This window comes from Carettochelys insculpta, chromosome 1 (assembly GCF_033958435.1).
Source record: "Carettochelys insculpta isolate YL-2023 chromosome 1, ASM3395843v1, whole genome shotgun sequence".
Classification (NCBI taxonomy): Eukaryota; Metazoa; Chordata; order Testudines; family Carettochelyidae; genus Carettochelys; species Carettochelys insculpta.
The window spans coordinates 60,420,887-60,435,435 of NC_134137.1; the positions used below are offsets into that span (position 1 = coordinate 60,420,887).

Sequence of the window (14,549 nt, forward strand, 5' to 3'; positions counted from 1 at the left end):
TGATGGGTAAGGTAATATCTTTTTTGGACCAAATCCTCAAGCATTTGTCGCCATTGTTTTCATAGAGTAAAACATCAGAAGCACTTGCTAAGCTAATCTCTCTCCAAGCTACTGAAGCTACCATAGTGACTCTTGGATATGACCACTCCGTCATCAGGTATATATTGTTTCCCACCCTTGCCCACCCTCCCAAAAGCTCTCCAGCCTCCCGGTTTTAGCTGACTAGATCTGAAGCCATTACTGATGAAAGCATTTTTGTTCCTATTCATGGGATGGATCACATTGTTTATTTCTCATAATTGGGTGCTTCTTACAGGGAGGAGCAGGTGGCTGTCGAACTGGTTCAGCGAGGTGACATTGTAAAGGTTGTCCCTGGTGGGAAGTTCCCAGTTGATGGAAAAGTCATTGAGGGCATCTCAATGGCAGATGAATCTCTCATTACCGGTAATTTTCATTATGTTTTGCAAAGTTAGCAGGCTGCTGGATCCCCTTCTTAAATCGGTCACGCTTCTTCCCCGTGTTCATTCTGAATAGTGGTAGGGCTTGAACCAAAATTCCTTATTTGAAATAACCACTCCCCTTAGCTTTGGGAAAGTTCTAATACAATTCAGACTACTTTGTGGGACTAGCCTTTATACCCGCCTGAATCAAACCCTGATATCTCGTTACGCTGGACTTTTGGGAAGATTGGATCTGGACTACATGCCTCTAATCAGTTATGACCACCATGACATCTATTGCTCGGCTACAAGCAGTATCTCTTGGATTTCCAGACAGTAGGTTTTAGACGCACTTGTCTGAGTTCTAAAAGGTGCTGAGCGCCTGGAGGACGTTATCTCTGGAACATATTTGCAAAAATGGTGGGATTTTTAAAATTAACCAAAGAATTGATGAAGAGGACAACATCTCAGATCCATCGGGAAGTGCATGTGTGGGTTTGAGAAGGACAACCCAAGGCATTCAGCAGTGGAGCAAGATAAAAGGAGAGCATTACAGCCTGACATTTGCTGTGCTCACCAGAATTTATTCTACTTCATGATATTTCCATATAAGAAACTGTCATGTCAAGACAGAGGCATTTGCTAAGCTAATCTCTCTCCAAACTACTGAAATGAAAGGCCAAGGAGCCTTCCTTTCTCCCCATGTGTATTTTACACAAAGGCCAAGAAGTGTCTCAGATCGTGTGCTCGTAGGACTATTGCTAACGGGATTATCTATTAATTCACTTTAGCGAACTTTTGGAACATGACAATCTGAATTCCATCCCAATTAATCACATGCTGTTCTAAGGGACCATGCAGCACAGCACAGTGAAGTCTGAGATGATCAGAGGCTTGTTACAGTATTGTTCTACTTCGTTCCAGCTATCTGCGGAGCCCTGAGCAGAGTGACAGAGGTCATGTGATGCATGGTCACTTCCGTAGGTGAGGGGCATAGTTAAAACAAACAAGAGTATTTGTCTAGCGCATTTGTCTCAAGATTGCAGCTGAGGCACTTTTGAACTAGCGGAGTCTGATCTTTATAAGTGGCTGGGATCAGAAGTCACTTCAGTACACTGGAACATGTCTGTTCAAGGCATTAAAAATAAACAATAGGCAGAACTGGTGCTAGTCATAAACAGACTAAGCAACAGCTGACAGCCCCATAGTAGCTCAAAGAGAGTCCCTATTAATTATTAGTATGTGTTGGGGGTGAAATAGTCCTGATTAGGACCCCCCAAGGGACTAGAATGGGAATCACTAACTTTCAGAATCAGCAGCCCCTTGCCAAACAGCAGGTAGGTTCTGCTCTGGTGTCTGATCCAAAGCACTTTGGAGTTAATGGAATGAACCCCGTGGGCTTTGGATCAGACCCACAGAGGGAAGCAAATGACAAAGTGAAGAAGAATGTGGCAGTGTGTGGTTGCCGAGGCTCCTGCTGTGAAAGTGAATAAGGAAAACATTTTCCTGAAAAGTGATACAGGCTTAGAAAAACCCAGTCGTTCCAATTATGGTTCAAAACTGAATTATTATCCAGCATGTAGCACAATATCCACCTTTATGTAGCTATGCTCCCTGGCTACTTAAGTAGTTGTCCTCACGCGATTGCTCTTTTGTCCTAGGGGAAGCTATGCCAGTAACTAAAAAACCTGGGAGCACAGTGATTGCAGGTTCTATAAACGTGCATGGATCGGTTCTAGTTAATGCAACTCATGTTGGATCTGACACCACCCTGGCACAAATTGTGAAATTGGTAGAAGAAGCTCAGATGTCGAAGGTAAAAATAAAAATCTTGCACTTCGTATGTAAATGTATGTAAAGGCTTTGGCTCTTGAGATATTTGTTTTAGGATCAACAAGAAAAGGGTTTTGGAAAAATAAAAACAAACTCACCTGTGAAATACGGGCTAGTAGATGTTATCATGTCCACTCTGTGCTTATATTTTTCATTGTAATCATAAAACAAGTGTCTTTGTGTTTTGGTTTTATAGGCACCCATCCAGCAACTGGCAGATAAATTTAGTGGATATTTTGTTCCATTTATCATCATCATTTCAACAGTGACGTTACTAGCGTGGATCACAATTGGTTTTGTAAACTTTGATGTTGTTCAGAAATACTTTCCTGTAAGTATTGCCATCGGTCACAATATTTGCTCTTGACAGCAGTGTTAGTAATGTAGCTTTTGTAGTTTCCAAAGGGAAACTGCCAGGTGCCAAACACTCTTAACGTGGTTGCATTAGGTTTCTGTGTACCTGAATATGTTTTGGTAGTTAATTTTTGGCCAGCCTCAACAGATTTGTCAGCCCACCTCTATTTCTGCACGGGATTCTGACAACAGTGGAGAGATAACAGGGATGAATATGGGCCAGTGGCTGGATTTCAAGGATAACCGAGGAACTGCTGGCAGGCTGAAAACTGTCTGCACTCCTGCTGATCGTGGATCTGGTCTGTAGAAGACAAATGCATATTGGTTTATGTTTAGGAAGTATAAACTGTGCTGCCAGGCTCACAGATTGGGAGAGGCTGTGCATCCTGGTGATGATGATACACTCATCCTATGGAGTGGAGTGGAAACCACAGTGGATTGTATTAGCATCCGGCAACCAGTCCACACAGCAGTGGTTTCATATTTGCAATGCTTACTGCTCCAAGGGGTAAATCTCAAATGCAGTTGGGTATAAGCAGAATTTTAGGGGGCCCATGTGGATATGGAAGTGTAGCGCCAGTGGATGAGTTGGCTATCATTGACTATGGAACCCAGCTTCAGATTCTCCCAAGCTGATGTAGGATCCCTCCTCTCCAGCCCCAATGGGAGCCCAGCATAGAAATGTAGGGCTGGGAGGGAGCTGAAGAAGTAATGAAGTCAAGCTCCCTGCGCTGAGGCAGGACCAAAAACACCTAGATCCTGACAGATGTTTGTACAACTTGTTTTTACAAGCTGACAGAGATGGTGACGCCGTGACCTCCCTTTGAAGCCTATTCCAGAGCCTAATTACCCTTAGATTTAGAAAGCTTCTCCTAATGTCTAACCTCAATCTTCCTTGCTGCAGATTAAGCTGATTACTTAACTGGATGCATTGCAAACATATCATTCTATTTTTTTTTTCTTGCAGCATCAGAACAAACACCTCTCAAAAGCTGAGGTAGTATTGAGGTTTGCATTTCAAACCTCAATCACAGTCCTGTGTATTGCATGCCCCTGTTCCTTGGGCTTGGCTACGCCAACAGCTGTGATGGTGGGCACAGGAGTTGCTGCCCAGAATGGTATTCTCATCAAAGGCGGAAAACCTCTGGAAATGGCCCACAAGGTTAATACCACGTTGCAGAAGTGTTGTAGTAATACCATTTTTATTGGTTGCCACATAGAACAAATTTTCCCAGCAAATTCTAATTACTTTATGGGAAAAGACTGTTTTAAAAAATAGGGCAGTGTTCTTAACATTTTGAAGATAGGTTCTTTTTGGAATCGCAGAGAGAGGCAGAGTGCCTTAATAGTCATAGCAAAGGGCTGAGAGCCAGCAGATCATGACTTCTCATCCCACCTTGGCTGCTGGCTTGCTGTATGACCTTGCTCCAAGTCACTTTCACCTTTATTCCCTAACCTTTACTATCAAAGGGATTAGTACAAGTATTTCCCTGACTGTGTTGCCGGAATCTTGTGAAATTTAATGAGTGCATGTCTGAACTGCTTTAAAGTACCATACAAATGTTGCTGCTCATTGGTTTTCAGACCAGCACCTAAAAACTCTTCCTCTCAGGTTGAAAGCAGAAAATAGGTGCCAGGATTTGATACTTTAGGTGTTGTCAGATGAGTTTGAAGAGGCATTTCACGAACTTTGTGTACTGTGTTCACTATTAAAATTGCAACACTTGTAACTAATTATTATACAGTAATACCTGAAATACCTGTTTTACTGATACTTAAAATAGGAAATAGCCACATTGTCTAAGCTACCAAGATGAGGAAAATGCTGATATTTTAATGATAGTCACACACATAAGGAAAAGAAAATTAAGTAGACTTGGAGTACTGGCCAGTTCATGGTACAGATACCTGTCACTTATGTGGATTATTCCCTTTTTTTATACTGGCAGAGAAGGCTGATTGCTAATGATGTGTTAATTTTGCATGTGGCATGTGTTTAGAAAGCAGAATATTAATGAAGGAGCGTTAATTGGTTTTACTTCTCAACCACACATGCACTTGAACAGAGACACATGCTAGGTGTAGTGTGAAGAGTTCTTTCCAGCCATTCGCATACTCACTTTGCTTGGATTTAATATTACAGCAGGAACTGAAAGATGTTATTTCTTGCAGATAAAGACTGTGATGTTTGATAAAACTGGGACCATCACCTATGGTGTTCCTCAAGTCATGAGGATGCTCTTGCTCGGGGCTACAGCTACGCTGCCTGTAAAGAAGGTGCTTGCAATTGTTGGCACGGCAGAAGCCAGCAGCGAGCATCCCTTAGGAATGGCTGTCACTAAATACTGCAAAGAGGTATGTACTTCAAACCCTGCCCAAGAATATCTGTGTGAGCAACAGTATTGCACTCAATAAGCCAGACACAGCTGGATAAACCTGGCTTCACAGTGAGACCTGCCATCTTTACAAACCATTAGGACTTTAAATCAGATCATGAGCAGTTGCACTTAGAAGAGGCAGATTTATGAGCATCGCTGGGAACGTGGTGCCTGGCCTGGTGGTGGTGGTCAGGAAATGTCAAGCCCGATCTTCTAGCCGCTTTTTAAAGAGTGATTTTGACCTGGGATTTCCACTTTCCATTCCTGATTGTGACTAGGCTCCTCATGTCGACAGCGAACATTGCTCCCTGCCTGCCTATGTGTTAGTCCTGTTGCATTGTAGCAGATCACAGTTCCAGCTGTGTCAGATAGTAATTAACCTAAGGACTTGCAGGATGTTACAGCAGACCCCCAACTTACATGATTTCGACTTGTGCTTTTCTTGGAATAATGCGAGTCAAAATCAATAATTACTGCCCAGCTGCTGAGCCCGTCCCCCAGGCCCTGCTGCACCCCCACAGCACGCCCTGGCCACCCCTCCTGCCATGCCCTACTGCACCCTTGGCCCCGCTCCGCTTGCTGCTGCCCATCTGAAAACTGCAGGGGGTTGGCAGCTGCGGTGAAGATGGTGGCAGCTCTGTGTGTTTCCTGGCTCACGTGGCAGCACTTCTCGCAGCGCTAACCCAGCTGCTGTCACTGCCCTGCTCCTGTGGACAGGGCTACGAGAGCAGCAGGGTGAGTGCCGCAAGCAGCGCTGCCGTGCTAGCCAACAGGCGCCTGGAATCACGAAGCCATGGACCGGGGTGGCAGCAGCAGCAGGGTGAGCACCAAGAGCAGTACTGCCGCACCAGCCAGCAGGCGCACAAAGCTGCCACCATCTTCGCTGTGGCTGCCAAGCTCCTCTGCCACTCATAGTCCCAGCCTGGGGGGACTCGAAGGTGGCAGGGCTCCCCACTGCCTGGGCTAGCTCTTTGCCCATCCTGACTTGCATGAAATTTGACTTATGTTTGGTTGCCCAGGAATGCAGCCTGCGCCAAGTCAGGGTTTTACTGTACATGCACCCAACCATGGGAGTTAAGATCTGCTAGGTCATTCTTGCTGTCGCTTTCAGATTTTAAACTTTGTTTGGCTGACCACCAGTCTTTTTAATAATAGACCAGTTCATCTGACATCTGCTTTTTCTTGCTGATTAGCCTGAGTTTGGTGAGCTTCTGGTTGCAGTGCAGGATTTATTCCAGCCAAGCCTTTGATGCCTTTTAATAATGAGTAATTTAGCTATAGGCAGGGGACTTTTACAGCTGAAGAAGGTGTACAGTGTAGTGGGAAGAGCACTGAGTTGAGCGTTCAGAGATGAGTTTTGATTCAGTTTCTGCCACTGATCTTCCATGTGACCATGGGCAAGGCACTTCACCTCTCACCCTTGATCGGTTATTTATACCATAATGCCTTCAGGGCGGGGGACACCTCTCACGATGTTTGTTACAGCATCTGATATCATGGGCCCTGAATCATGGTTGGCAATTCTAGGTGCAATGATGATAATGGTAATGATGTTTGGGCACTGGCCACCTAATATAAACTAGCCACCTAATAGAATGGGTACCTGGATCATGGAAGGGTAGTGGAATTGGATTATGGACAGGTGGAATGGTGTGTAGTCCCTTCCTGCACATTGCTTGGCAGTAGCCAGTTCTGTTACTCACTTGATCACCAAATTTAGCCAGAAAGATTTTTAATAAACCCAAGTATCACATGACCTGTGAGCCCAGTTTAACAAATGCATTGGCGGTTAGTCTCCGAGGTTACCCTACATATGCCAATGAACAAATGCTATCTATGGCCTATGTTCCCCAAATACTTCAGGAGAACATAACCAAAGCGAAAAAAGGAAGCCTTATGCTTACAGAAAAGCCACAGTGCTATTGGCCAGAGGTAGCTGACTTATGAAAAGATAAATTTGGAAGGAATATGACTATGTAACACATCTAATATAAATTGTTACGTGGGAAAGCTTAGAAAATTAAAATGCCTACTTGGAAGAAGGTGTTTCTGGCTGGTAATGGTCTGGGTAGCTGCCTCATATATTTTTTTAAAAGGACTGTTCTCTGGTTATTGAGCCGTCTTCTCCTGGTTTTGAATATTCCGTTTCTCGTGGGTGAATCACTTACATAATATCACGTGTCTCACTCCTCATCTGATCATAGCTTGCATGTATGGCCCTTACCTCTTTGCATATATTTGCAGTATATTCACTGGCATTTCTAACCTTCCTTTAGCCTACTTAGTAGGTCAGAGGTCACTCAGTTGAATTCAGTGACTACCTTGGAAATTATCTGGGTCCATTAGCTTTATAATTTGACTATTTTTTCCCCTTTTTATAAAAGTAGAGTAATAAAAAAAATGGCTGTAGCAACCTGTGAAATGGTGCACTCACAGCTGAAGCACCTCGCGGGGGTCAGGCGTGGCTGGGAAGCTCTCTCCCCAAGTGCAGTCCCATTTTTGTAATTCAGCCCTCAGCCAGGTCACGATATTTGTGTCCTTCTCTTTTGGGGTAACAAAGTTGAACAAACCAACATCCAACATATCATTCCAAGACCTTATGTCAGGACTCTGGCCTCAGTAGGTCTCAGGCCCTGGCCTCAGGCCTTTCTAATGTCCTTGTTCGCTTCTTCAGACTCATGCTACCTTGCCAGTACTTGATAAGCATATCGAGGCCCTCCCACTACATCAGGTTCCAACCCCCAAGGACCTTCTAACCAGCCGTCGAAATCTGGCACGGTCCCACTTGCTGCTGTTTCTCCGGGATTCTGGGATCCTTCCCACTCAGTCTTTCTTGGGCTCTTTCTCTGTGCTTTCTCTGATCCTCCCTTCCACACTAGGATCCCAGAGCTCATTCTCCTCCTAGCCCTGGCTGCATCCTCACTATCTGGGTTCCCAGAGAGTGATTTCAGACTCTCTCCAAGCTACTCCTGTCTGCTACAAACTTCCTTTCTGTTATGCTCCAGCCGGCTCCTGTCCTGCTGGGCTTCATGATCAGTTCAGCCTGCCTGTCCCTACAGGTGCAGTCAGGTAACGTAATTGGCTTTTTAGTATCCTAGTAACCTGTTCAGGGCCTCTGTGAGGTATTCATCCCATTACACAGCCCATTCTTTAACTTGGGTAGACATACCCCATTCTCATTCAACAATAAGGAGTGTTATAAGAGATTAAAGTCTTGAAAAGAGCACCAAAGACCAGCTGTTTCTCAATCCCGTGGTCAAATCAAGTAGCTTTTAACGAATTAAATTAAATAACATCATGATAGCGGTTTACAAGTACCTAAAGAGTGTTACAAGGAGAAGGGATAAAAATTGTTCTTCTTGGCCTCTGAGGATAGGACAAGATGCAATGGGCTTAAACTGCAGCAAGGGAGGTTTAGATTAGGCATTAGGAAAAACTTTGTAACTGTCAGGGTAGTTAAACACTGGAATAATTTACCTAGGGAGGTGGTAGAATCTCCATCTCTAGAGATATTCAAGAGCAGGTTAGGTAGACATCTGTCAGGAATGGTTTAGACAGTACTTGGTCCTGCTGTGAGGGCAGGGGGCTGGACTCGATGATCTCTCGAGGTCCACTTCTACTGTTCTGTGATTCTAACTGTAGTCTTTTTTTTTTGCAAAAAAAAAAAAGGGCTCAGAATCTGTTACAACCAGTTGCCTGCAGGCATCATTGAAAGTTGGTTCTTCCAGGAGGCAGCATGTTGTAGGGGTGGAATAGAGATTGAATTAGAAAGCTATAAGGTATATAGACTGTCGTGTCTGGGAGATGAGGTAGCCATGTGGATTCCTGGTATTTATTTATGTGTAGATTTTCCATTATGGAATTTTGTTTTTCTTTCTGCAGAATCTGTTGTTGTCCACCCTTAGTGTTGGATCACTGGAATAGATGGACCACTGATCTGACCTGGCATGGCGAGCCCTGTTTCTAGAAGTCTGATCATAGCACTGAGAACCGGTCACTTCGGGCTTCTAGGCCCCATTCTGGCACTGATGCTGCATGTGACTTCCAGGAAGTCACTTGACTTTGCTTTCTGTTACCTCTCTCAAAAAGGAGGAGGAGACCAGCTTTTCTGTAGTGTTTTGAGAATAAATAGCTAAAGTTTGTGCATCATTTTAAAAACATACAGACAGCCTTACTGGGTCAAACCAAAGATCCATTTCGCCCAGTATCCTGTCTTCCAACACTGGCCAATGCCAGATGCCCCAGGGAGCATGAACAGAACAGGTCATCGTCAAGTGATCCCTCTCTTGTGATCCATTTCCAGCCTCTGATGGAGGCTAGGGACACTGGTCCTACCCACTCTGGCTAATAGCTATTGATGGACCTAACCTTCATGAAGTTATGTAGTGCTTTTTTGAACCCTGTGAAAGTCCTGGTCTTCACAACATCCTCTGGCAAGGAGTTCCACAGGCCTACTATGAAGAAAAACTTTCTTTTGTTAATTCTAAATTTGCCCCTGGGATGACTCAAAAGTGTGTTACACGTAATTATTTGTTATGCTTGCAGGAACTAGGCACAGAGAGCCTGGGGTACTGCACTGATTTTCAGGCAGTCCCAGGTTGTGGGATCAGCTGTAAAGTCCGCAGCATTGAAGCCATACTGGGCCAGAGCGAGTGCACCCTGAATGAGCAGAACGCTTACCAGAGTAATGTCATCACTACTTCGCTGGGACACAGTTCATCAGTCCCGGTCTCTGGACCTGATGGTACGTCTGCCCTCAAAGTGGCTAGCCAATTGCAAGGAGAGGTTTGTCAGATCAACAGTACTAGGCACTGTACAATAGTTATAAACAGTTAGAACTTGCTTCCTGCAGCAGGGAAGGTGGGCTTATGTTAGAGCAGGGGTCTGCAACCAGTGGCTCCGGAATGTCGTGCGGCTCTTTGGGGACTTCTTTGTGGCTCCCACCACTGTAATTGCAAAGTAAAAGAAAACCCTCACGATTATTTTTGATAAATGGTGAACATCTGAAAGCCCAAAGATGAACATTCCATATCTAGATAGCAAAGGATATGTGGTCTCGAAATGTTGGGTAACTTCCCCTTTAATATGTGCAGTGCATTGTGGGATTCGATACTATATGTGTGTTTGTCCTCACTGTTGAAATGCATGCCTTGTATCTAGGCTGACTTTTAGTTCAACTTCTAGCCTTTGGATCCCGTTTATACCTCTGTCTGCTAGGTTGACAAGCCCAATATCAAACAATTGTTCTCCATGTTGGTATTGAAAGATTGTGATCATGTCACTTCTTAACCTCTTTATTAAGCTTGAGTTTATTAATAAAAGGCAGGAACAACGAGAAGTCCAGTGGCAAAGTAAAGACTGACTTATTTATTTCAGCATAAGCTTTAGTGAGCTGGAAGCCACGTTATCAGTGAAAGCTTCAGTCTGATAGGGATATTACACATTGAAAAATGAGAGTATTACATTACTATGTGGAGGACCAGTGCTAACAAGGTCAATTCAATCTGGGTGGATGTGGTTCACTCCTAACAGTTGATGAGAAGGTGTGGATACCAAAAGAGGGAACATTACTCTTTGTACTGAGCTAACTATTCCCAATCTCTGTTCAGACCCAGTCTGATAATGTCAGGGTTGCGTGAGTTCAGGTTTTGCTGTTTAATGCTGAGGTCTGTTTTTGAAGGTTTTTTACTTCTAGTGTGGGCTCTTTTAAGTGTGTTGCTGATTTCCCCCCGCCCCCTTTGTCTTATGGATGTTATCTAAGTTCCTCCTGGTTTTTGTTTCTGTTTACCACAGGTGAACCAGCCCCTGTGATGTACTCGGTACTGATTGGTAATCGCGAATGGATGAGACGGAATGGCTTGCTCATATCTAGTGATGTTAATGATGCAATGACAGGTCATGAAATGAAAGGACAGACAGCCATACTGGTGGCTATAGATGGTAATTAAAATTCTTTGAAATGACTCAGTAAAACTATAAACACGTCACGTTAGCCCTGCTTGAACCCATATCAATTATTTATTTTACAGGTGTTTGTCTAAGTTAGAGTGAGGAGGCTCTTTACTTTCTGGCCATAACTTGTGAATGCTAAGTGTGTAAAATGTTCGCTCTGCAAAATAGCTGTAATTTATAAATAGAAATTTCTGAGCCTTCTTTTGGCTGGTATCACTAGTCTGAAAAGTGGTGCTGCAAACTTGCTTCCTTCCTGTGTTCCCATTGTTCTCTGAAAGATCCCAAGGTGACCTAGTACATCTCTTATCACAGCGTTCTATGGTTGAACATGAGCATCCTTTATATTATTGAAACACAGTGTGAAAGCTGGATGAGATTGCAAACTCTCTGGGTCTTGTGTGTAGCACAGTGTGGCCCTGGTCCATCACTCTGATCCTGAGTATTGCCACAGGACAAATACATAATAATAATAATGGATTGTAATTCATGTGTCTGACACTTATGTTTGTTCAGTGTCTAACACTCATTGGTCCTGTGACTCTCACAGGAAGCCTCTGGGCTTTATTACATAAATATTAACTAATAATTCTGGTCTGATCCTGTTGCCCGCATAAAGATGTTCTTGAGAACATGTCTGCTTTTCAGCCTGCTGCCCATTATCAGTACAGTTTGAACCTTTGTAATCCAGCACTCTCTGGTCTGGCAACATCCATGATGCAGCATGACTTTAGTTCATCAGATGTCCTCTCATCATGGATGTGGCCAAGTTTCCTGCAGGCCCATAAAGTTTGTTTAAAGCCACCAGTCCTGGCTCTCAGTGTTCTGTGCTGTTAGTTAGCTCTAATTTTCTCCTAAATGTCTTCTAAGAGCCCAGTAAGCAGTGGAAGTGTTGGTCATGTGCTAGACAATATTGATCTCCTGTGGTTTGGCAAATTCTCTCATTCAGCACTGGTCAGATTCCGAGGGTGCCAGACTAGAGAAGTTCAACCTTTAGTAGGTTCAGCTGAACTGAATGACCCTTTTTATTTATTTATTTTATAAGCACCATGAAAATGAGGGACTTTCGGTGGCTGGAGCTGCCATTTAAAGATCACACACTCTCACACTGCTGTCCCATCCCCATTCTTGCCTTATTACTGTTTTTCTCCATAACATAGGACTTATAAAAATGGTCCTTGATAGACACGATTCAACTACCAATACAGACTGCAATGAAAGAGTTGGGGGCTGTGACTCATTTCAGAGAAGCTCTTAATTATTGAAATACAATTTGCAGTACGTGTCAACATGAAATCTTTCAGACTGGCATGGCAGGCAGCAGGCATGCAACTCTCAGTGAGGCTGCCTCTGTGAGAGGACATGTGTAATTTGCAAAACGAAGAAATATTCCGAGAGTCCACGAAGGAGTTAGGTGGCACAAGGACAGGTAGCTCCTTCGCCCCGGAGACATGCGTTCAGATCCTGACTTGAAGACCCCACCAGAGCGGTTTCTGACCCAAGTCCCTATTTGCCATCAGAAAACCATCTCCTTGTGTGGTCCATTTTAGCACTGCTTGCCTAAAAGCCAGTCAGGACTGGGATGATAAGAATGTTAAATGTTAGCCCCCAACAGAAGCACGTAGTCAGATCTGTGTCTGTGTGTAAGGTTGCTCTGCAGAGGTCTTCAGACAGTGGTTGTTACTACACTCCTGAACACTAAATTCAATCAAAAAATTATTAATGCTGAAGTATTACATTTATTTACTTGCCGCCAGGAGCAGGGTGCGGGAATATCACTCTTTGCAGCATGCCTGAGCAAGTCTGTGATGTAGCTAGACCAGTGGTGTCCAAAAGAAATGTGACCATCACCAGAGCTCACCCCCTGAGCTGGGCAACCCCTCCCCCGCACAAACTGCCGGTGACTCACCAGAGCTGCCGCTGCTGGAGCTGCCCCGCAGCTGGAGCCACTGCCACGCCTGGGGTCGCCCCTGGGTTTGTGCCACAGGAGGAGCTGCCGCTGCTGGTGCCACCGTGTGCTTCTCCCACCAAGTAGTGGTGTGTATGCTTGGAGCAGGCGGTGCACGCTCCACATGTGTGGCTGTCCTGAGCAGCTGCGCCACACCGTGGTGTCCATTTCGCCACATGCGGTGAACAGAAAGCGTATTGGCCACCGCGGAGCTCTAGCTTGGGTTACCATGGCAGCGGCATGAGTAGGGCCAATAGAGTATCTCTCTTAGGTCCTGGGCATGTGGAGCTTGTCCAGGCCGCTGCTGCCTCACTACTGGTGTTAAGGCACTTATCTGGATTCCAGGTAGCTTGGCACATCTTCGGCTGCTGTAGTCACAGTTGCCGATGGCAGTGTGGGCACACCCTGGGCCCCACTTTGCCTTCTGTGCCTGTTCGCAGCTTTTTAACTCACGGGCTGGGTTTCCTTTCGAAGGTGTGTTGTGTGGAATGATCGCCATTGCGGATACCGTCAAACAGGAGGCAGCGCTCGCTGTGCACACCCTGCAAAACATGGGAATAGATGTGGTGCTAATAACCGGGGACAACAGAAAAACTGCCAAAGCGATTGCTACTCAGGTACTCTGGTTTGGTATTCAAACAACTCTATTGTCCATTCTAAAACCTTGGCTTGGTGCCGTGAATTTTATTGTTCTGGATTTCAGCCTTTGCATAGGTATGCCAAGTGCCTTATGCAGAGGAAGAACTAAGACAGTCTCCCCCTGTGAGTTTAACAATTAGGTAGGCTCCTGCAGTTGAGTTACAGGGCGAGCTAGCAGACCAGGGGGTCTCAGAGCTTTCCCCAGCAACCACTGAAGAGCACATGAGCAGTTAGAACTGCCCACTGGGTGCTCAGCCTGTGCCGTAGTTGCTGTAACCCTTGGCAGTGTTTTCTTGTGAGTTTATGTGCTACAGGCGCTGCTACATGACACCATTTTAATGAAGCCAAGAAGGAAGCTGCTAAATAAGCTGAAAGTGAGCAGTAAACTGGTCATACCAGGAAGTCTTGTTGTGACAGAGAAAAAACACTAGCGCGGCTATTGTCTTTTGACAATGGTTTCTCCCTAATGGTTAGGTTCTTTCTTCTGTTCACTTGAAGCCAGCATTTCTCATAGGCCTGGTCTACACTAGGGAACAAAGTCGATCTCAGATACGCAATTCTACTTACGCCATTAGCATGGCTAGAATCGACATATAGGGATCACCTTTTTCCCCTGCTGTAGATCAGGGCTCTTCAGGCTCGCTCTAAGCTCCCTTACTCTACTCAGTCGACAGCTGAGCCCAGAGAGATTGTTTTTGCTGCGGCTTCACTGACGCGGCAAAATCGAACTCCAGCAGATCGATTTCGGTGCATCAGACCTGCAGTAAGTATAAATATACCCCTGTTGACGTAGGAAAATGCCTTCAGGGCCCTATTCTGCTTCCTGAAAAGCTAATGGGTGTTTTGCTGTTGACTTCAGCAGTAACAGGATCATCCCCTTAAGCAGAATTGTTATATTAGCAGTTATTTTTGAAGACAGACAAGCTTATATAAGATGTACCTGATCATAGCGCATTTGTATCACCTAGGCTGTGTCTACACGTGCCCCAAACTTCGAAATGGCCATGC

The 14,549-nt window shown here is 44.8% G+C and overlaps 1 protein-coding gene across 2 annotated transcripts in view; it reads left to right on the top strand.

Annotated features, from left to right (window-relative positions):
- The window catches only part of ATP7B (ATPase copper transporting beta), a 40,037-nt gene that overhangs the window by 15,217 nt on the left and 10,271 nt on the right, over nt 1–14,549 (top strand). The window contains exons 8-16 of one of the 2 annotated variants that reach the window (XM_074982617.1): nt 66–157; nt 317–444; nt 2,102–2,256; nt 2,470–2,604; nt 3,595–3,789; nt 4,800–4,982; nt 9,551–9,749; nt 10,808–10,945; nt 13,377–13,519. In XM_074982617.1, the coding sequence (XP_074838718.1) occupies nt 66–157; nt 317–444; nt 2,102–2,256; nt 2,470–2,604; nt 3,595–3,789; nt 4,800–4,982; nt 9,551–9,749; nt 10,808–10,945; nt 13,377–13,519 (1,368 nt within the window). The remainder of the gene's footprint in view (nt 1–65; nt 158–316; nt 445–2,101; nt 2,257–2,469; nt 2,605–3,594; nt 3,790–4,799; nt 4,983–9,550; nt 9,750–10,807; nt 10,946–13,376; nt 13,520–14,549) is intronic. The other variant, XM_074982610.1, reaches the window with a different exon arrangement.